We start from the raw sequence: 20,622 nt of genomic DNA, 5'->3' as shown, positions 1-20,622 counted from the left end.
TCAAAGTTTCAGGCTGCATTTTGAACACATCTTCCCCATGTATGGGGAGTGTTCCAAAGATTCTGTCTGTAAAATGTGCACAAATCATGCGACCTACAAATGCGGCAGTGGATTCCAGACTACTAAACCTGAGTCCTTCATTTCTAGCTACTTTGGAAACCTGGAAGGCTGTGGGGCTGAGCTACACAAAGAGATTCGAGAGTCCTACTACCAGCTGATTTTGTTCCTGGTGAACTCTGTGAAGGCATTTAGTGCTATAAATGACAGGTACAGTGCATTGCTTGCATGACACCCACAAGATTCTTTTTCTCTGTCCTTCCTTTCCTCTTGCAATGTCATTTGTTACTGATTGTTTAATTACCTGTGACTCTGCTTTGCATTGTTGACAGGGCTAAGTAAAGAGCCTTGATCTTGGGATGAAAAATGCCAAGGGACCTCTGTATTAATGCCGTGCAGGAAAGCAGAAGGCTTTTATCACTGTTAAAACCTTGACTTACTGCATTTTGTAGTTACAGTTCTGCCACTGCATTGATTCTGGAGCTTAGCAGTAAAACACACAATCACACATCCTGGAGTAGGATCAGAGAATCGTATTGGCTTGCAAAGCCCTTTGAGCTCATCTGCTCCAACCATTCTCTGATTCTGCCAAGGCTGGTGCTAAGCCATGGCCCTCAGCACCACATCTCTGCCTCTTGGAAACACTATTCTGCCATCTCCCTGGGCAGCCTGTGCCAGGCTTTGAGAACCCTTTCAGTGAAGCAGTTTATTCTAATGTTCAGTCTAAACCTCCCCCAGAGCAACTTGAGGACACTTCCTCTCAACCTATCAGTTGTTCCTTGGGAGAAGAGCCCAACTCCCACCTGGCTCTAGCCTCCTTTCAGGGAGCTGTAGAGAGCAATGAGGTCTCCCCGCAGCTTCCCCTTCTCTGCACTAAACATCCCTAGCTCCCTCAGCTGCTCTTCCCCAGCCCTGTTCTCCAAACCCTTCCCCAGTTTTGTTGCCCTTCTCTGGACCTGCTCCAGCCTTCAATGTCCTTCTTGGGGTGAGGGCCCCCAAATTTGAACCCAGTACTCAACGTGTGGCCTCCCCAGTGCTGAGGACAGTCCCTGCCCTGCTCCTGCTGGCCATACCATTGCTGATCCAGGTCAGGATGCTGGTGGCCTTCTTGGCCAAGTGATAAGTTGGAATTGTCTCCACTGAGCCACTTGTTACTAGGAAGAAGAGACCAATCGCCACCTGGCTCCACCTCCTTTCAGGGAGTTGTAGAGAGCAGTGAGGCCTTCTCTCAGCCTCCTTTTTCTCCCAGTGCCTCCTCACCACACCAGCCCTGTTCTCCAGATACAACAAACTTACTGTGAAATGCTTTGGCAAGAGTAATGCCACAATAAATACCAGAGCCCTTCAACCATGATTTCATGTCAGAGCTCATGTTTTGGTAATGTTCTGGTTTGAGTTGTTGGAATTTATAGCCAGGTGTCCTAAACAAAGGAGACTGTGGGGCTTCTAATATCCGTTTTCCTGGTAATATCTTTCAAGTCCTTTATCCAGTTTCAACTGAGCCTGATAAAGGTTCCAAAGAGGACAAGAAAATGTGCTGTAGAGAAGAGACAGTCTCTTGCTGGTGCTCAAGCTGCAGCACAGGCTCTGTTCAGGCTTGTGCTGGGATCCACAGAGGATAACATCTTTATTTCAAATTGGTTTGGTTATGTTCTCCCTAAATGTTGGGAGTTTAGGCATCCATTATACTGAGTTTCTGCCACAGTTAATGCAGCACAGAGCAGAGCCTGGAAATAAGTGTGCAGCGCCTGTCCCTTGGCCCCCCAGATGTGCTACTTCAATCCTAGGTTAGAGCTGTCACATTGTCTTGTGTTTTTCTTTAGATCTCTGCTTCCAGCCTTATCATGTGTGCAGACAGCTCTCCTTCACCTCTTGGATATGAGTTGGGAACCAAGTGATCTTTCCTTCTTTGTTGAGATTCAGTTACCACATCTCCTCATGGCTACATCACAAGAGAACATAAGTATTCATGATAGTGTCATCTGGTGAGTCAGCAGGGTGCAGCTTTCATGTGGTGCCGACTGTTAACAGCATTTTTGACCATGAAGGGCTCCTGAGCTTTGTGCTGAAACAAGCAGTAGAAGCACTACTAACAAGCGTGACCTGGTTTGGACCCAAAGCTTTCACAGAAGTGTTTGGGTTCTTTTCACAGCATTACCAGTGCAAAAAGTTATTGGAACCTGATCATTGCTGGAACACCTGAGTTGTGCAGCAATGGAGGAGGAAGCAGATAATACTCTTCCTTGTCTGGATAAATACCAAATGTTAATACCTGCATGGTGCAGGTGTAGAGCAGCCGAACTTCCTACACATCCCAGAATGGCTCAGGTTGGAAGGGACCTCGGAGATCATCTACTCCAACCTCCCTGCCATGGGCCTGCTCTCCCTCAGCTTCAAACCATTCCCCCTTGTCCTATCTCTGCCATGGGCAGGGACATCTTCCACTAGCCCAGGTTGCCCAACGCCTCATCCAGCCTGGCCTTGAATACCTCCAGGGAAGAGGCATCCACAGCCACTCTGGCCAACCCATTCTACTTTCATACTGAAGAACTTCCTCAGCTCCAGTCTAACCCTGCTATCCCTCAGCTTCAAACCATTCCCCCTTGTCCTGTCTCTGGACACCCTAATGAAAAGCCTCACCCCAGCCTTCCTGTAGGATCCCTTCAGGTATAGGAAGGCAGCTCTAAGGTCATGAGCCAAAAAGCTATTAACGTCCCCTCTGCTCTGCTAACAGTACCAAAAGCAGGTTTGGAAGTGGAGATTTCTCTGCTTTTGCATTCTGGTCCCCATGTGTCTTGAATTTGTCACAGAGGCGAGGAACAGGTGTCTGCATGGTCATGTGTTACCCAAGCCAAACTGGGGTTCCACACTTCTGGTTGTATGAACACGTTAGAGCACTTTGTTCTGTAAAAAAAGCTGAGAACAGTATCCCAAATTACATTAAAGGGAAGCCTGAGTGCACTCAAACTTAATTTTGAGCTTGTTTTTCTTTTAGTCAGTGGAGTGAAGAAGATGAAATTGCTGACTACAAGCAAAACTGTGAGTGGATGGATGAATGTCAGGATGTGATGTTTGAGACCTGGTATGAAAAGATCGCTCAAGCTGACCCAGAGAAGCAGAGAAAGGTGACCTCATGATTTGCTTATTTATCTGCAAAAGGGGTAAATAGGACTTCTGAAGGCCTACGAAGAGAGAAAGGAAGGCTTTAGCTGATTACTCTTGAGTTGGATCCCTGGCTCCCTGTAGGCCTTCAGAAGGCTGAAATGCTGAAAAGCTCCTTTTGGTGCAGGGGAAATGTTCTGCTTTGTGTCTAAAAAGAGCTTTTTCCAAGTTAGAAGGCAGTAAGTGGGGTCAGCAGTCTCTCTCCTGCTCCAGATGCACATGTTTGTTGCTCGGTACTGTGACCTGCTGAATGTGGACATCTCCTGTGACGGCTGTGATGAGATTGCGCCGTGGCACCGCTACCGCTGCCTGCAGTGCAACGACATGGATCTGTGTAAAACTTGTTTCCTTGGTAAGAGGAATAAAAAAACCCTCCACACCTTCTGCTTAAGGGTAAAAAAGATTGTCTTTTAAATTAGACAACAAAATTAAGTGAAATACTTTCTTCTGGATGTTTTGGAAATGCTGATTTTCCCTTCTGAGCATGAACTGGAAAATAAGAAAGGTCAAAACAGATTGACAAGGAAATCTGAACATATTTCTTTACAGGTGGGGTTAAACCTGAAGGCCATGAGGATGACCATGAAATGGTTAACATGGAGTATGCCTGTGACCACTGCCAAGGAGTTATCATAGGCCGGAGGATGAACTGCAATGTGTGTGATGACTTTGACCTTTGCTATGGATGCTACTCTGCAAAGAAATACTCTGACAGGTACTAAAAGGGGAGCTGGTCCCCCACGTCCCTTGGCAGAAAAGTGATGACTAGCAGCTAAGTCAAATCAGCCACCCTCATGTTCCAGACACTTGCTGGTTTTAGTCTTGGGTGTGGAACTTGTGCACATTAGCCAGAAAGGGTTCTAGTATCATGATGAGGGACAATGGCTTTGAGTTGAAAGAGGGGAGATTGAGACTGGAGATGAGAGTGAGGGTGGGGAGACCCTGGAACAGGTTGCCCAGGGAGGCTGTGGATGTCCCCTGCCTGGGGGTATTCAAGGCCAAGCCTTGAGTAACCTGGGCTAGTAGAAAATGTCCCTGCCTGTTGTTATCAAGGGGAGGAATTATTTGTTAATTACCCTCACAACAATAATAAACGATATGGCAAACGGGTATTAATAAAAATAGTAACCCTTTATTAATAAAAATATGCCAAAACTCATTAATAGGATCGTTGTATGGTTGGAAGATATATTTACAGTAGGAATATGCAGTCTTAGGGCAAAATACAAATAGTTCAATGCAATTTAGGAGGCAACAACTCAGAAAGAGAAAGTTCCCGAGAGCAGATAGCGCTAGATTACAGCGGGGGAGGCTCAATAAGAACCGTTAAACCCAAAGGGCAATGAACTAATTACTCACAGCTAGTTTTACCCACACGGGCATGCTGCTGCTGCTGCTGTGTTAGTTTCCTGTGTGGTCCCAGGCTGATCTGGCTGCAGTGGACGGCAGGGCTTGGTTTCTGGGGAAACTGAGGCATGGCACGAGTTTGGTGTCAAGGGGAAGCAGGCTGGGCAGATCCAACTGCTAAGCTTGTGGCTTCTCCAGCTTGCTGTGTATGGCTCATAGCTACATCCCAGGCTCTGGACCAGGCACTCAAGGCAGGGCAGGGCAACTCGAGGCAGCTTCTACGACATGGGTCCAAGTAGGCTTGAAGCAAGGTTTGAAGCAAGGCAAAGCAAGGCTGACTACCTAGCCACTTGTATATATACAAATTGCCAGAGATCGATTGGTCCAATGGGGCACTGAAGCTAACATGTAGCTACCCAATGGCAAGGTGTTCTGCCAGGCTATAGCCATAGAAGGCAGAAGCAAAGACCTTGTATCTGGGGAAGCAGTGATCAGCTTATGTGCTCTCACCCCAGATAAACATCTTGTTTACCAGAACAGGCAGGAGTGCTGTCCCCTTTGTTCTTTTTCCCACATTGCCCTGTTTTTCTGCAGGAAGGAGGGGAGAGAAAGGGACCTTGTCTAGACATCTTAAGGCTTGTCTGGATTTGTACTGGGCCGTGGTACGGCCCTGACATGACACAGCCTATGGCAGGTAGTTGGAACTGGATGATCTTTAAGGTCCCTTCCAACCAATGCATTCTGGGAATCTGTGAATTTCTACCTACTTTGTGTTCCTGTCTATGATAAAAGACCAAAAAGTGCAGTTCTAACAGTCTGCATGACAGCAAAGATTGTCACCTCACACACATGGCTGAGTCACCATGCCTGGAGATATTTAAAAGTTGTGTAGATGTTGGGGTGAGGGCCATGGTTTAGTGGTGGGACTAGCAGTGATGGGTTAGTAGTTGAACTCAGTCATTTCAAAGGTCATTTCTAACCTAAATTACTGTGGTAAGAAAATATTAAAATAGTGCTGATCAAAAAGAAATCTGGGAAAGAAGTCCTAAAATCTTTCCAACCAACCTTTTTACTCAGAGGGTGAGAGACACTGGAACAGGTTGCCAAGGGAAGTCATTGATGCTCCATCTGTGGAGCAGGCCAGGTTGGATGAGGCTTTGAGCAACTGGGTATAGTGGAGGTGTCCCTGCCTATGGCAGGGGGGTTGGAACTGGATGAGCTTTAAGGTCCCTTCCAACCCAAACCATTCTATGATCTTCTGATTCTATGTTGCTTCCTACAAGGCTGCATCTGACATCAGGCCGTCTAGTTGGTGACCTTTGGGGAAGCAGAGCAGATCTATAGGAGCAGTTCAGCAGAAATCCATGCAGTTTGAAAACCTACCCCAGACTCTGAGGTGACTTCAGCAGCTCTGGGGTTCTAGCCACGGCTGGGAAGACTGCAGAGGAGAGTTACCCACCCTGACTGATAGAAGAAATGGACAGTGCTGTGGGTAGACAACGTGGGCTTCAGAAAAGGAAGATCCTTGGCACCAGAGTTCTTAAAAGGTCCATTTCCAGTTCAGGCTCTGTTAAATGAGCACTGCTGAAGTCACAGAATCATGCAATCATTTGGGTTGGAAGAGATCTTTAAAATCAAGTCCAGCTATTAACCCAGCACTAAACCATGACACTCAGTACCACATCTCCATGGCTTTGAAACCCTTTCAGGGATGGGGTTTCCACCACTGCCTTGGGCAGCCTGGGCCAGGCCTTGAAAAAACGTTTTGAGCAGTCCCCCATGTCCACCCTAAACCTTCCCTGGGGCAACTTGAGGCTGTTTGCTCCAGTCCTGTCAGGTCAGTTTCCAGCATTTGAAGGCCCCCGGTTTGAGCCTCTGGGATGTACTGGGGTTTGCCTTGTTTCCTGTAAGGGTCTGTGTTTTAGCAAGAGAGTGGCTGCAGTTCTGGACCATCTCCCTGTGTCTTTCAGCCACCTGCCCACACACAGCATCACAGTGTACCCCATGGTGACCATCCGCATCAGTGACCGGCAGCGCCTCATCCAGCCCTACCTGCACAATTACTCCTGGCTGCTCTTCGCGGCTCTTACCCTCTACAGTGCGGATCTGGCCGCTGCGGAGCAGGCAGATGGAGAGAAGCTCGAGGCACAGCTCCTCAGCCATGCCAGAGTTCTGCAGCATCAGTGCATACAGCTCATTGGAGACTGCCTGATGAAAGCACAGCATGGAAAAGGTGAGTCAGCTCCTCCTTCTCAAAATAATGGTTTGAGCCTGGGATTGCTCCCTGTGACATTTCCAAAGGAAAGGGGAAGCTGCTGTGTCCTTCACTGAGAACTGTTTATGGAGAGAGCTGATGCAGAGCAAGTGGTGCTCAGGGTCCCTGGAATAAGAGAAATAGGGTTCTGAGACAATGAATCTTCTGCTTACATAAATATTGCAGACAGCTTGGCAGCTCTTGGGTGGTTGGGTCTTTTTCCATCTTGGATGTTGTAAAGGGATCGGTCAGTACAGGTTTGTGTCCTGTTACTAACATGTTGCTGACACCTGAAGGACTTGAAGGAAGCAAATAAGTTGGTGGGAAATGTTGGGGGGGTTGTATTCTGCATCTATTGGAAGGAATTCTTTATCCTGTATTATAACTAAGGTGAAGTTTCTGGGGGTGATGCCTATTTGTCTGGAAAGGAGGATAGGCTGAGGGAGCTGTGGTTGTTCAGCCTGGAGAAGAGAAGGCTCCAGGAAGACCTAAGAGCAGCCTTCCGGTACCTGAAAGGGCTACAAGAAGGCTGCAAGGGACTGTTTGCAAAGGCCTGCATGGACAGGATGAGAGGCAATGGTTTGAAATGAGAGAAGAGCAGATTTAGATTGGATATGAGAGACAAGTTCTGCACCATGTGGCTGCTGGAACACTGCAACAGGTTGCCCAGGGAGGTGCTTGAGGCTCCATCCCTGAAGTCTATTCAAGGTGAGGCTGGACAAGGCTCTGAGCAACCTGATCTAGTGGAAGATGTCCCTGCTGACTGCAGGGAGGTCGGACTGGATGACCTTTGGAGGACCTTTCCAACCCAACCATTCTGTGAAACCTACAGAAAAGGAGGTGGTACAACAAAGACCTGTGCTGAGTGAATCAAAAATTCTAGACTTATGTTCCAGTCCTTTCACTGACAGTTCGGTTTTTTTGAGCAGCTCCAATAGAGCTGAAAAGCCACCACCACCAAATCCATTGGTATACTCATCATCTCAGCCGTTTGGATTATATTTATCTGGTCAAAAGGTTAAAAGCAAAGACAAATTTCATTTACTTTTCATAATTTACACTGTTTGGAGATGTCTCTAACTCTTTGTTCAGACTTCTGCCCTGGGGGTAGCTTTGTGAGGTGGGAAATGTTACTGGTATGTAATGGAACTACAGAATTAACATGACAGGGGACATCAGCAAGCTTGCAGATGACTCCAAGCTGTGTGGTCTGGCTGACATACTGGAGAGAAGGGATCCATCCAAAGGGACCTGGACAGGCTGCAGAGGTGGCCCAAGCCAATCTCATGAAGTTCAACAAGGTCAAGTGCAAGGTCCTGCACCTGGGTTGGGGCAATCCCAAGCACAAATCCAGGCTGAGTGAGCAGTGGCTGGAGAGTAACCTGGAGGAGAAGACCTTGGGGGTGTCAGTTGGTGACAAACTCTCCATGAGTCAGCAGTGGTCACTGGCAGCCCAGCAGGCAGCTGTGTGCTGAGCTGAATCCAAAACAGGGAGAGCAGCAGCACAGGGAGGGGATTCTGCCCCTCTGCTCTGCTGAGACCCCTCCTGGAAAGCTGCCTCCGGTGGAGGTCTAGTGGAGGTCCAGAGGAGAGACCATGAAGGTGATCAGAGGGCTGGAGAACCTCCCCTATGGGGACAGGCTGGGAGAGTTGGGGCTGGAGAAGAGAAGGCTCCAGGGAGACCTTAGAGCAGCATTCCAGTACCTGAAGGGGCTCCAGGAGAGCTGGAGAGGGACTTTGGACAAGCACTGGGAGTGCCAGGGTGAGGGACAATGGCTTTGAGCTGGGAGAGGGGCGATTGAGACTGGAGATGAGGAGGAAACTCTCGAGAGTGAAGGTGGAGAGACACTGGCACAGGTTGCCCAGGGAGGCTGTGTCTGACCCTTCCCTGGAGGTGTTCAAGGCCAGGCTGGATGAGGCCTTGAGCAACCTGAGCTGGTGGGAGGTGTCCCTGTCCATGGCAGGGGGTTGGAAGTGGCTGATCTTCAAGGTCCTTTCCAACCCAAACTGTTTTATGAATCTGTGAATCTTTTGCTGGAGTTGATACTCAGAAGTGTGAGGGAAGTTTTCAGTTCTCTTTTCAAACACTCCAACTCTGCTTTTTGCCCCTCTCACCACTCCACAGCTCACCGGCTTTTATGACTCTCTTACTTTCAGGTGTGAAGAATTTAGCTCTCCTCTTCATGCTACCAGAAGGTGAATCCTTCTCTGACAGTGACACTGTTTCAGTCAGTCCTCCCACAGATGCTGCTCCAAAAAGTCCTGCTGGTGATAAAGCAGTGAAGGGAAGAGAGGAGAAACTCAGCACAGGCTCTTTGCTGTGTTGCAGTGTAAGTGCTGTCACCTACAGGACCCCTGCTGGCTATGAGTGATCTTCAGAGCTTCACCATCCTGTCCTGCCATGTGTAGCTGAAAGAATGGAGAGTGATTCTCTTCTGTCAAGTGACTAGCCTTAGGATGACAGGAAATGGGGTTAAGTAGTGCCTGGGGGAGGTTTAGCTTGGATGTTATGAACAGTTTCTTTCCTTCAGGACTGGTCAGGGATTGGAACAGGCAGCCCAGGGAGGTGGTGGAGTCCCCATCCCGGGAGGTGTTGAAGAAGCTGTGGTGCTTCAGGACACGGTTTATGCTCATGGGAGTTGGGTTATGGTTGGACTCAGTGATCTTGAAGGTCTTTTCTAACCTCCATGATTCTGTGATGATTCCATTTGTAGGTATAAATTGGGGGGCAAGGGCCCAGTTGTTGGCTGGTTCATGTTTTGGATCCAGCTGATCGCAGACACAGGTGGTGCTTTATGTGCTTCCAACTGCTACATGAAAACCTTGAAGGAAGGGACAAAGATTACTTTTTTTATCTGGAAGTCCTGTGATTTCCCCTCGTTGTTAGCACACTTTAGGTAGAAGAAAGTTTCCTGCACTGTATAAAACTGTTCCGGTGAAATAAATTTGTGCACTGAGACAGGGGCAAAACAGCAAAATCCATTTCACTGTGTGGGAGTTTGAGACATGGACAGAGCAAGAAGTTCTTAACCAATAAACAGTTTTGATAGGAAGTTGTGGAGGCTCCAGCTGTGGAAGTTTTCAAAACCAGGCTGGATGAGGCCTTGAGCAACCTGGGCTGATGGGAGGTATCCCTGCCCATGGCAGGGGGTTGGAACTGGATGAGCTTTAAGTTCTCTTCCAACCCAAACCATTCTGCGATGCTGTGCTATTGGAAGCAGAATGTGTGGCCAGTGCAGATGAGTGGCTGCTGCTTTCTGTGGTGGTTTCTGCAGATATTCAGTTTTGTTTTAATTTTTATTGCCTTTGTTCTGTTTTTAGGGGAGAGGAGATACTCAAATTGAAATCCAGTCTCCTGCAGGGGATAAAGTAGAAAAACAAGGAAGTGAAAGCAAAGCTGTCTGTGCAAAGAAAGATACTCTGAGCCCAGAGTCAGACATAGTTGTGGATGCTGCTGCTCCAACAGGTACAAGTCATTTCTTCTTTTCCCTGTCACACAAATCTCCATTCACATGCAAAGCAGACAAGCTGTGGTGTTTGTCCTAACCCATTTTTTCCCTTTTGGAAATGTTTTTAATCCAAACAAATTTTTGCTTTGCTTTGTAAAATCCTGCCACAGGTACTGCTTTGAACAGCTGCTACCTTGTAGTTGGTTTGAAGTATTCTACAAATGGGAGTGGAATTCCCTATGGGGACAGGCTGGGAGAGTTGGGGCTGTTCAGCCTGGAGAAGAGAAGACCTTAGAGCAGCCTCCCAGTACCTGAGGGGTTCCAGAAGATTTGGAGGGACTTTTGACAAGGGCTGAGAGTGACAGGATGAGGGACAATGATTTTGAGCTGAGAGAGGGGAGACTGAGACTGGACATAAGGAAGAAATTCTTCATAGCGAGTGTGGGGAGACACTGGAACATGTTGCCCAGGGAGGTTGTGGATGACTCCTCCCTGGAGGTGTTCAAGGCCAGGCTGGATAAGGTCTTGAGCAACCTGGGCAGGTGGGAGGTGTCCCTACCCATGGCTGGGGGTTGGAACTGGATGGTCTTCAATGTCCCTTCCAACCCAAACCATTGCATGAGTTCTTCTGAGGTATATCCATGGATGGAGATTGGTTCTTCTTGGTGTAGCACAATACTTTTTCTTACCTACTGGGAACCAGAAGTGACTCTGTCGCTGTAGAGGTGGTGAGATGGATCTGTCACTGACACTTTCCTTCTTCTGTTTTTATTAGAGCTGTAAATCTTTGTCCATTTTTATAATCTTTTACAAAGACTTGCTGTCACTGATTTTCTTTTATTTTTAATGGCATCTGAGGGATTTTGTTCCTTTGTTTGAATTTTCAAAGCAGATGACTGCCTCTTGGAGGATTCTACCCAGAAGCAAGCAGAGAAGCTTTTACTACCTAGCCAAGAACAAGTTTTTGCTGAGTGCTCTCAGAAGAGGATCCTGGGACTCCTGGCAGCTATGTTACCACCTTTCAAATCAGTTAGTTCATTTTGCCTTCAGTCTGGGTCAGTCTCTAGGTGTCACAGATAACATGAATGAATCCATAGCCAGTTAACTATGGGAGAATGGTTCTTGTTGCTTACAGGTTATACAGTATAAAGTTGGGAAGTCTTAAGGCATTTCACATGGCTGGGGGATGTGAGGGCTTGTTCCTGGGCAGGGGGAGAGGAAAGGGAGTTTTAATTTCCCTGTGAAGCAGTCTTTCTGAACTGTTCAACATCTGCAAAGTGTAAATCATCAGCTTAGGTTTGTGTTAGGTCAGCTTAACAGGTCAACCACTGAAGCAGGGTCCCAGTCTCTCATTTCCTTTGGTCTCATTAGGACAGAAGCTTTGTGTGTGCTTGGACTTGGCCTCAACCCCTGCTTTCCTTGCCCAACCTAATGGAGATTTTCTTTTTCTATATAGGGCTCTACAATGTCTTTGATCAACCTGGAACAGATCCTTCCCCTGATGTTTCAGGTGGTCATCTCAAACGCTGGCCACCTAAATGAAACTTACCATTTAACACTGGGCCTGCTGGGCCAGCTCATCCTGCGCCTGAAGCCTGCAGAAGTGGATGCTGCAGTGGCTAAAGTCCTCTCAGCCAAGCACAATCTGTTCGCTGCGGGAGATGGATCTACAGTGCCAGAGGGCTGGAAGACAACTCACCTTCTGTTCAGCCTGGGGGCTGTGTGTTTGGACAGGTGCTTCCTCTCTTTAACCCCTTAGCTCTTCCCTGATGACTCTCATTTTCTTTCATGTTCACCCCATGCATGGAGCATCAGTGAAGCAGAGGACTTTCTCAGACTTTAGAGCAAGGAGGCCAATCTCTCTAGATTATTATTTGTGTAGTCACAGAATCACAGATCTGGTTGGACGAGACCTCCAAGCTCATCCAGTCCAACCTTTGACCCGTCACTGCAGGGTCAGCACTAAACCATGTTCCTAAGCACTAGGCCCCCACACTGCTTAAACACCTTCAGGGATGGTGACTCCAGCACTGCCCTGGGCAGACCATTCCAATGTCTGAGAACCCTTCCAGTGCAGAATATTTCCTGAGATCCAGCCTGAGCCTCCCCTGGTGCAGCTTGGAACCATTTCCTCTGCTCCTGTCACTTGCTACCAGGGAGAAGAGGATGCCCTCTCCTCACTGCAAGCTCCCTTCAGGAGAGCAATGAGGTCTCCCCTCAGCTGCTTCTTCTCCAGCCTGAACACCCCCAGCTCCCTCAGCCCCTCCTCGTAGCCCAGGTGCTCCAGGTCCTTCTCCATCCTCCTCAGTGTCCTTCCTGGAGTGAGGGGCCCAGAGCTGAACACAACACTTGAGGTGTGGTCTCAGCAGTGCTGAGCACAGGGGGATGGTCACCTCCCTGTCCCTGATGGCCACCCTGTTTCTGATCCAAGCCGGGATGTCATTGGCTTTCTTGGTCACCTGGGCACTGCTGGCTCATGGTCAGTGACTGCCAACCAACAGTCCCAGGTCCCTCTCCAAGCTGCACCTTGCCACCCACACATCCCTATGCCTGTACCTCACCATGGGGTTGTTGTGACCCAGGTGCAGGACCTGGCACTTAGCCTTGTTGAACTTCATCCAATGAGCCTTGCCCCATAGGTCTCACCTGTCCAGAACCCACTGTAAAGCTTCCCTACCCTCTAGCAGATGGACACAACCACCCAGCTCGCTGCCATCTGCAGACATAGTGAGGGAGAGCAGGTAGCAGGTGAGCAATAAAGCAGCTCCTGTGGGGCAAAGGAAAAACCCTGAGCCCTAAACTAGATTTGGGAGTGAAAGGTGACAAATCTTCAGGCACACTTTGATTTGGGACTGCAGGCCCTTTCTGTCTGTAGCCCTCCTAACGCAGCCTGCTGTTGTCTGCAGCCGGGTGGGCCTGGACTGGGCCAGCTCCATGGCAGACATCCTCCGGGCGCTGAACGCCTGCGTGCAGTGGCACGACGTGATCGCCGCCTTCACCAAGCACTGCATCCAGCAGCTGCCCTTCCAGCTGAAGCACACCAACATCTTCACTCTGCTGGTGCTGGTGGGCTTTCCTGAGGTGAGTGGTCTGTGGATACTCAAGGAAATGAAAATGGTTAGAGCTTTGAGGCGTCTGTTTGTAAAGACTTTGGGTTTCATCACCTGGGGACGTCATTCTAAGCTGTCCAAAGCCGGTGGTATCGGAGTTCGCATCTCCCCACTTGCACACTCAGCTTTCGTGAAGAAGGCTGTCACTGGCTGTGCCTTGGATTTCTTCCAGTGCTGCTTAGAACTATCACGAGAAAACCAGTTGAGTACATCTGAGTATCAAAAAGAGCTTCTTCTACCAGCAAAGCAATCCAAGCTCAGTCTTGATAGTCCTAACGGACACATTGCCTATGCAGCTGGCTGTTTAGATTCATAGAATCCTAGAATGGGTTGGGTTGGAAGGGAACACAAAGATCATCCAGTTCCAACCCCCTTCCATGGACAGGGACACCTCCCACCAGCCCAGGTTGCTGAAGGCCTCATCCAGCCTGGTCTTCAACACCTCCAGGGAAGAGGCACCCACAGCCTCCCTGGGCAACCTGTGCCAGTGTCTCCCCACCCTCACTGGAAAGAATTATTTCCTCATCTCAGCCTCCCCTCTTCCAGCTCAAAGCCATTGTCCCTTGTCCTGTCATTCCCAGCCCTTGTCAAAAGTCCATCCCCAGCTCTCCTGGAGCCCCTGTACAACCTAGGCTGCTCTATGGTCTCCCTGGAGCCCTCCCCAGGCTGAACAGCCCCAGCTGTCTCAGTCTGTCCCCACAGGAGAGGTTTTTCAGCCCTCTGATCATCTCTCCAGCTGTTCCATATCCTTCTCTGTTGGGGACACCAGAACTGGACACAGGACTCCAGGCAGGATGTCAGCCACGCAGAGGGGCAGAATCCCCTCCCTGTCCTGCTGCTCTCACTTTTCTTAATGCAACCCAGGGCACATCTCGGATTGTTTGTAGCAGAAGTGAGCTGCCATTGTCTGAAGATCTGCAAATCCCTGGCAGTGAGCAGATTGTTCACCTAAGAAATTACACCCCCAAACAGAAGCAAATGTAACCCTTGTCAGAGGTGCCTGTGTGTCTGCAGAGAACTCTTCCAAATCATAGCAAACCTCTGCTGCGATTTCAGGTGCTGTGTATGGGGACTCGCTCTGTGTACATGGACAACGCCAACGAGCCTCACAACGTCATCATCCTGAAGCACTTCACTGAGAAGAACAGGGCAGTTGTGGTGGACATCAAAACCAGAAAGAGGAAAACAGGTACTGTGAAGTTTGTGTTTTGTCAGAGAATCACAGAGCATTTCCTGCAATGTTGTTAGGGATACATGAGAACATCTGGGACCTGGACAGGCTGCAGAGCTGGGCAGAGGGAACCTCAGAAAGTTCACCAAGGGCAAGTGCAGGGTCCTGGCCCTGGGGAGGAACAACCTCCTGCAGCAGGGGAAGCAGTTCCACAGAAAAGCACCTTGTGAGTGCTGGGGGACAGGAAGTTCCCCATGAGCCAGCAATGTGCCCTCATGGCCAAGAAGGCTAGTGGTGTCCTGGGGTCCATAAAGAAGACTGTGGCCAGCAGGCAAAGAGAGGTTCTCCTCCCTCTTCTCCTCCAGCAGATGTATCTGGGTATTTTAGAATAACCTACTTTGTGGCACCAAAACTCCAGAAAACAGCAATAAAAGCCCAGAGCAATATGCTGACTCCTGGGTCCTGTTCATTGCACCAGAGAGAATTTTCTTGCTGTGTTTCACCTTGTTTGAAGTTAGCCAAGCTCCACGTTCGCTGTGGTGCATTTCTGGGAGTGGAGGCTTTAAAATCATAGAATCTTAGAATTGTCAGGGCTGGAAAGGGACCTCAAAGCTCATCCAGTTCCAACCCCCTGCCATTGGCAGGGACACCTCCCACTAGCCCAGGTTGCTTAAAGCTTTGTCCAGCCTGGCCTTGAACACCTCCGGGGAGGGGGCATCTCATATGCTGTTTTTCTCCTGCAGTGAAGGACTATCAGCTAATTCACAAGTGTGGTCAGGAAGGCAGCGATCCCCAGACCCAGCTCAGACAGTATCTCCAGCACTTTGTCCTTATATCCACACACCTTCTGCAAACCACCATGGACAGCAGCTATGCTGAGGCAGTGGAAGCCACCTGGGTCTTGTCACTGGCTCTAAAAGGGCTTTACAGGACGCTTAAGGTATCTTTGACACGTGGAATGTAGTGGATAAATCATGGAATGCTGGGGGTTGGAAGTGACCTCCAGAGAATGAATCCAAAATTTGAAGTTCATGTTCCACTTGCACTGCAGGACCCTGGGTATTGACTGATCCAGTTCGGAAGCTGACACAAAGTCATTTCTCTCATAACTGGCTCCTTCTAGTCCCTCTCTGTAGGGGGCTGAAAATATTTCTAAGCTTTAATGAGCATTTATGAGGCCAAGGTGGGAGCTGAATTGCTTTTGCTCTCTGAGGGCTGACCATTCAGCAAGGCTGAAGAAGAAATTTCTAGGGATAACCCTTCCTGGAGTAAAGTTCACTTGGCCCTGCTTTTACTCCTGACGTATTGGAAGAGGGGATCTTGGCTTTCTTCAACTATCAGAGCACAACAGATACCCAGTTACTGCTAGGTATATGTCAGAGATGGGACTCCCAAGGTAATTGAAATGGGGATTTGTATTTTGAGGGGAGTTAGGGACATGAGAATATTGCCAACATTGATTCATCTGAGGAGGAAATTAATCTGAAGCCATGGGATGCAATGTTCCCTTTTCACTCATTCACTTGTATGTCTGTCTCTGTGTAGATTCATGGCTTTAAGGAGGTCCAAGCTGCCTTTCTTCAGTCTGGTTTACTCAAGCTTCTAGTCAAGAAATGTAGCAAAGGAACTGGCTTCAGCAAGACCTGGCTTCTGAGAGACCTGGAGGTAAGAAGACTTCTGTCAGGCTTGACACAGTGGCATGAAAGGTGATGGCACTGCACTGCCCTTCTGTGAAGAAAGTCTCGAGTATTTCTAATGAATCCTTGCATCTAATGCATCCCTGCATCTACCTTCCTCTGGCCATCATCAGAGAACCGTAGAATGGTTTGGGCTACAAGGGACCTTGAAGATCATCCAGTTCCAACCCCCTGCTGTGGGCAGGGACACCTCTGACCAGCCGAGGTTGCTCAAAGCCTCATCCAGCCTGGCCTTGAATACCTCCAGGCAGGAGACATCCACAGCCTCCCTGGGCAACCTGTGCCAGTCTCTCCCCACCCTCACTATCAAGAATTTCTTCCTCATCTCCAGTCTCAGTCTCCCCCTTTCCAGCTCAAAGCCATTGTCCCTCTTTCTGTCACTCCCAGCCCTTGTCAGAAGTCCCTCTAAGCTTTCCTGGAGCCCCTTCAGGTACAGGAAGGCTGCTCTAAGGTCTCCCCTGGAGCCTTCTCTTCTCCAGGCTGAGCAGCCCCAACTCTCCCAGCCTGTCCCCATAGGACACCACTCTTAGCTATGATACAACATAACCAACAACCAAGCTGAGCCACACTTGTCCTCCAGCACTTCAGACACCCTGAGAAAGGCCATGCCCATGTGCAGATCTCCCCACACTGCAGGTCAGCACTACCTTGTGGATGTGATGTTCTCCTCCAAGGTTAGTCACTAGTTTTTAAACTCAAGAACAGTCCAAATAAAATTCCTAAAGGCCTCTGAGCAGGAGGCTAAGGCCTCATCTTCCAAATTTCTTTCAAATGCAGTCAGGTTAATAAAGAACTGCTGGAGTGAGTCCAGAGGAGGCCACAAAGATGATCAGAGGCCTGGAGAACCTCTGCTACAGGGACAGGATGGGAGAGTTGGGGCTGTTCAGCCTGGTGCGTCAGTGTGAACCCCCACCTGCCCCCAGCCTCCTTTCAGGGAGCTGTAGAGAGCAATGCGGTCTCTCCTCAGCCTCCTCTTCAGACTGAACATCCCCAGCTCCTCATATGATGCCCTCCAAACCCTTCACCAGCCTTACTGCTCTTCTCTGGACACCCTCCAGCCCCTCAATGTGTCTCTTACACTGTGGTGCCCAGACCTGAATGCAGGATGTGGGATCTTCCTGGCTCAAAGGTGTTTCACCTCCCTTCCCTTTGGGCAGCACCATACCAGATGGATGTTCTGCCCTGAGCACTAAAGCCTCTTGCCATAGCTGTGCCTGCCTTGTTCCTCAGCACACAAGTGACATAAGGGTTTGTGTCCCAAGGCAGTCTGCAACATTCTTTACACCCTGTGCTGGGCACTGCTGTTGTAGGCTGTGCTGGAGCCAGAGGATGTTCTCAAAGGAGAAGTTTGTAGGGACATGACCAGCTTCTTGGGGATAGTCACCTCTGCTCTGTACTTGTTGAAGAATCCTCCCAAGTTCTGAAATGGTTCAATCATTATTTTCTTCATTTTTTTACACTTTTATCTAATCACATGAGTTGATTTTGTAGCAGCCTTGAAGGTGGCCAGCAGCTTGAGAGAGGGGATTCTGTCCCTCTGCTCTGCTCTAATGAGACCTCACCTGCAGTGCTGTGTCCATCTGTGGGACCCCCAACACAAGAGAAACATGGACCTGATGGAGTGAGTCCAGAGGAGGCCACAAAGATGATCAGAGGGCTGGAGAACCTGTGCTACAGGAACAGGCTGGGAGAGCTGGGGAAGAGAAGGCTCCATGGAGACCTTAGAGCTGAATTTCAATATCTGAAGGGGACCTACAGGAGGGCTGGGCAGGGACTGTTCCCAAGGGCCTGTGGGGATAGGGTGAGAGGCAATGGTTTGAAACTGGAGCAGGGCAGAGTTAGGTTGGACATCAGGAGGAAGCTCTGCACAGTGAAGCTAGGGAGACACTGGAACAGGCTGCCCAGAGATGTGGCTGAGGCTCCATTCCTGGAGACATTCTAGATCAGCCTTGATGTGGCCCTGGGCAGCCTGATCCAGTTGGAGGTGCCCCTTCTGACTGCAGAGGGGTTGGACAGGATGACCTTTGAGGGTCCCTCCCAGCCCAAGGCAGTCTGTGAAGCTGTGTGACTCTTGTGCCGAGGGCAATGGTTTGGCTTTAGGGTTTGGATTTATTTTTTTCTTAGGATCTTTCAGAATGGCCCTCTCTGAGTCTTAAAATGTTCTTAGCAAATGCAGATTGCAGATCCAGAAATAGCCCCCAGCTGTCTCACCATGTGCTGTCTTTTCTCTCTGCAGATCTTGTCAATCATGTTGTATTCCTCAAAGAAAGAGATCAGCTCCCTGGCTGAACGTGAGGACACTGAGCTGGAAGAAAGGGAACAAGATCAAGATGTGGAGCAACCTGTTGTTGGTTCTGTTGATACAGAGCAGAACAAACTTGATCCTCTTGAGGGTTTGGATGAAGCAACCAAAATATGCTTCTTGGTACTTAAAATTATTTTTGGCTCTTGTGAATTTGCTACTTACATAAAATGTAGTTTATGAAGCTGGTTTCCTTCTGAATGTACAGTGTGGGAGGGCTGTGATTTCAATAGCTCATTGTTCCGGGAGCTGAAGGGATCCTACAGGAAGGCTGCAGAGGGACTTTTCATGAGCGTGTTTAGAGACAGGACAAGGGGGAATGGTTTGAAGCAGGGTTAGACTGGACCTGAGGAAGAAGTTCTTCAGTGCAGCGGTGGTGAGACTGTGGAATAGGTTGCCCAGGGAGGGTGTGGATGCCTCCTGCTGGAGATGTTTAAGGCCAGGCTGGATGAGCCCTTGAGCAGCTGAGTCTAGTTGAGAGGTGTCCCTGACCATGGCAGGGAGGTTTGGAACTGGATAATCTCTGAGGCCCCTTCCAACCTGAGCCATTCTGTGATTACCTAAAGGAAATAAACTGGAACCACAGTAATTAACACTGCAAAATCACTGTCAAGCTTTTCTGCTCCATCACTTTGCGTTTTCACTAGTCCGGATGTTCATTAATTCTTTACGTATATAAGTGGGACGATGACACCTGGGTCAGCCTTCAACTCCTCTTCCTGATTCCTGTCATCTGGTTTCCTTGTCTCCTTCCTCAGATGACACACGATGCACTGAATGCACCTCTCCACATCCTCCGAGCCATGTATGAGCTCCAGATGAAAAGGACAGATTCCTTTTTCCTGGAAGTGCAAAAGAGGTAGGTGCAAAACTGGGTCCAGCAGAAAGTCAACGTTAGATGTGGGTGGTAACCTGAAATGGAAGAGGAGCTGTACACCTGTGCCAAGGGTGTGATTTGCTTTTTATGTGTGGCAAAGTAAGGAACTAAACTCCACTGAGGTGTACTTATGGAAACCACCACTCTGGAACACTGCACCTTCTTGTCAGGATGGTGACTCCCATCTGAAGATCCACTCTGCCTAAATTATCCCAGCTGAAGAAGAATGGAGAGCTTACATGGGGCTTCTAGTAATCAAAGCACGTCCTGGAGCCACCATGTCCTCACAGAAATGAGCAGCTGTCTGACCTTCAAACCTCTGACTCCTTAGACCAGGGAAGGGAGTCATCACCTGAGAACTGTGCTGTCACTATCAGCATGGACTGGGCAGAACAGTGCAGCTTGGGCCAGACTGGCTGGAAGTCTGCCCCAGCAGGAAGGGACCTGGGGTGCTGGTTGACAGAGGCTGAAGATGAGCCAGCAGTGTGCTCAGCATCCTGGCCTGGATCAGCAATGGTGTGGGCAGCAGGAGCAGGGCAGGGACTGTTCCTCTGTAGTCAGCACTGGTGAGCTACAACATGAATCCTGGGTTCAGTTATGTTCCCCTCACTCCAAGAAGGACATTGAGGGCTGGAGCAGGTCCAGAGAAGGGCAACAAAGCTGGGGAAGGGTCTGGAGAACAGGGCTGGGGAAGAGCAGCTGAGGGGCCTGGGGGTGTTTAGTCTGGAGAAGAGGAGCCTGAGGAGAGACCTTGTTGCTCTTTACAGCTCCCTGAGAGGCGTCTGGAGCCAGGTGGGGGTGGGACTCTTCTCCCAAAGAACAAGCAATAGGATTAGAGGAAATGGCCTCAAGTTGCCCCAGCAGAGCTTTAGGTTGGACATTAGAAGAAAATTTGTCACTGAAAGGGTTCTCAAAACCTGGCACAGGCTGCCCAGGGAGGTAGTTAGATCCCTATCCCTGGAGGGGTTTTAAAGAAGCAGAGAGGTGGTGCTGAGGGCCATGGGTTAGTACCAGCCTTAGTAGAGTTAGGGAATGGTTGGACTGGATGAGCTTAAAGGGCTTTTGCAAGCAAAACAATTTCATGATTCTGGGATTTAAACTTTTTCAGGTAGGAGAGAGCTGTATGGAGAAATAAATCTTGTAGAGAACTTGGTGCCAGAGGCAGTCTACTTGGAAAGCTGCTTACTGTGTGAGCT

The 20,622-nt window shown here is 49.1% G+C and overlaps 1 protein-coding gene across 1 annotated transcript in view; it reads left to right on the top strand.

Annotated features, from left to right (window-relative positions):
- ZZEF1 (zinc finger ZZ-type and EF-hand domain containing 1) overlaps positions 1-20,622 on the top strand; it is a 90,063-nt gene that overhangs the window by 51,086 nt on the left and 18,355 nt on the right. The window contains exons 31-46 of the mRNA XM_054394387.1: positions 148-267; positions 1,881-2,042; positions 3,053-3,182; positions 3,433-3,571; positions 3,769-3,934; positions 6,537-6,799; positions 8,978-9,150; positions 10,142-10,286; positions 11,159-11,298; positions 11,726-12,003; positions 13,176-13,350; positions 14,436-14,568; positions 15,294-15,490; positions 16,096-16,215; positions 18,484-18,672; positions 19,308-19,408. Of these exons, the coding sequence (XP_054250362.1) occupies positions 148-267; positions 1,881-2,042; positions 3,053-3,182; positions 3,433-3,571; positions 3,769-3,934; positions 6,537-6,799; positions 8,978-9,150; positions 10,142-10,286; positions 11,159-11,298; positions 11,726-12,003; positions 13,176-13,350; positions 14,436-14,568; positions 15,294-15,490; positions 16,096-16,215; positions 18,484-18,672; positions 19,308-19,408 (2,631 nt within the window). The remainder of the gene's footprint in view (positions 1-147; positions 268-1,880; positions 2,043-3,052; positions 3,183-3,432; positions 3,572-3,768; positions 3,935-6,536; positions 6,800-8,977; positions 9,151-10,141; positions 10,287-11,158; positions 11,299-11,725; positions 12,004-13,175; positions 13,351-14,435; positions 14,569-15,293; positions 15,491-16,095; positions 16,216-18,483; positions 18,673-19,307; positions 19,409-20,622) is intronic.

This window comes from Indicator indicator, chromosome 30 (assembly GCF_027791375.1).
Source record: "Indicator indicator isolate 239-I01 chromosome 30, UM_Iind_1.1, whole genome shotgun sequence".
Taxonomy (NCBI): Eukaryota; Metazoa; Chordata; class Aves; order Piciformes; family Indicatoridae; genus Indicator; species Indicator indicator.
The sequence above is the reverse complement of the archived record's forward strand: the minus strand, read 5'-3'. Positions and strand labels throughout refer to the sequence as shown.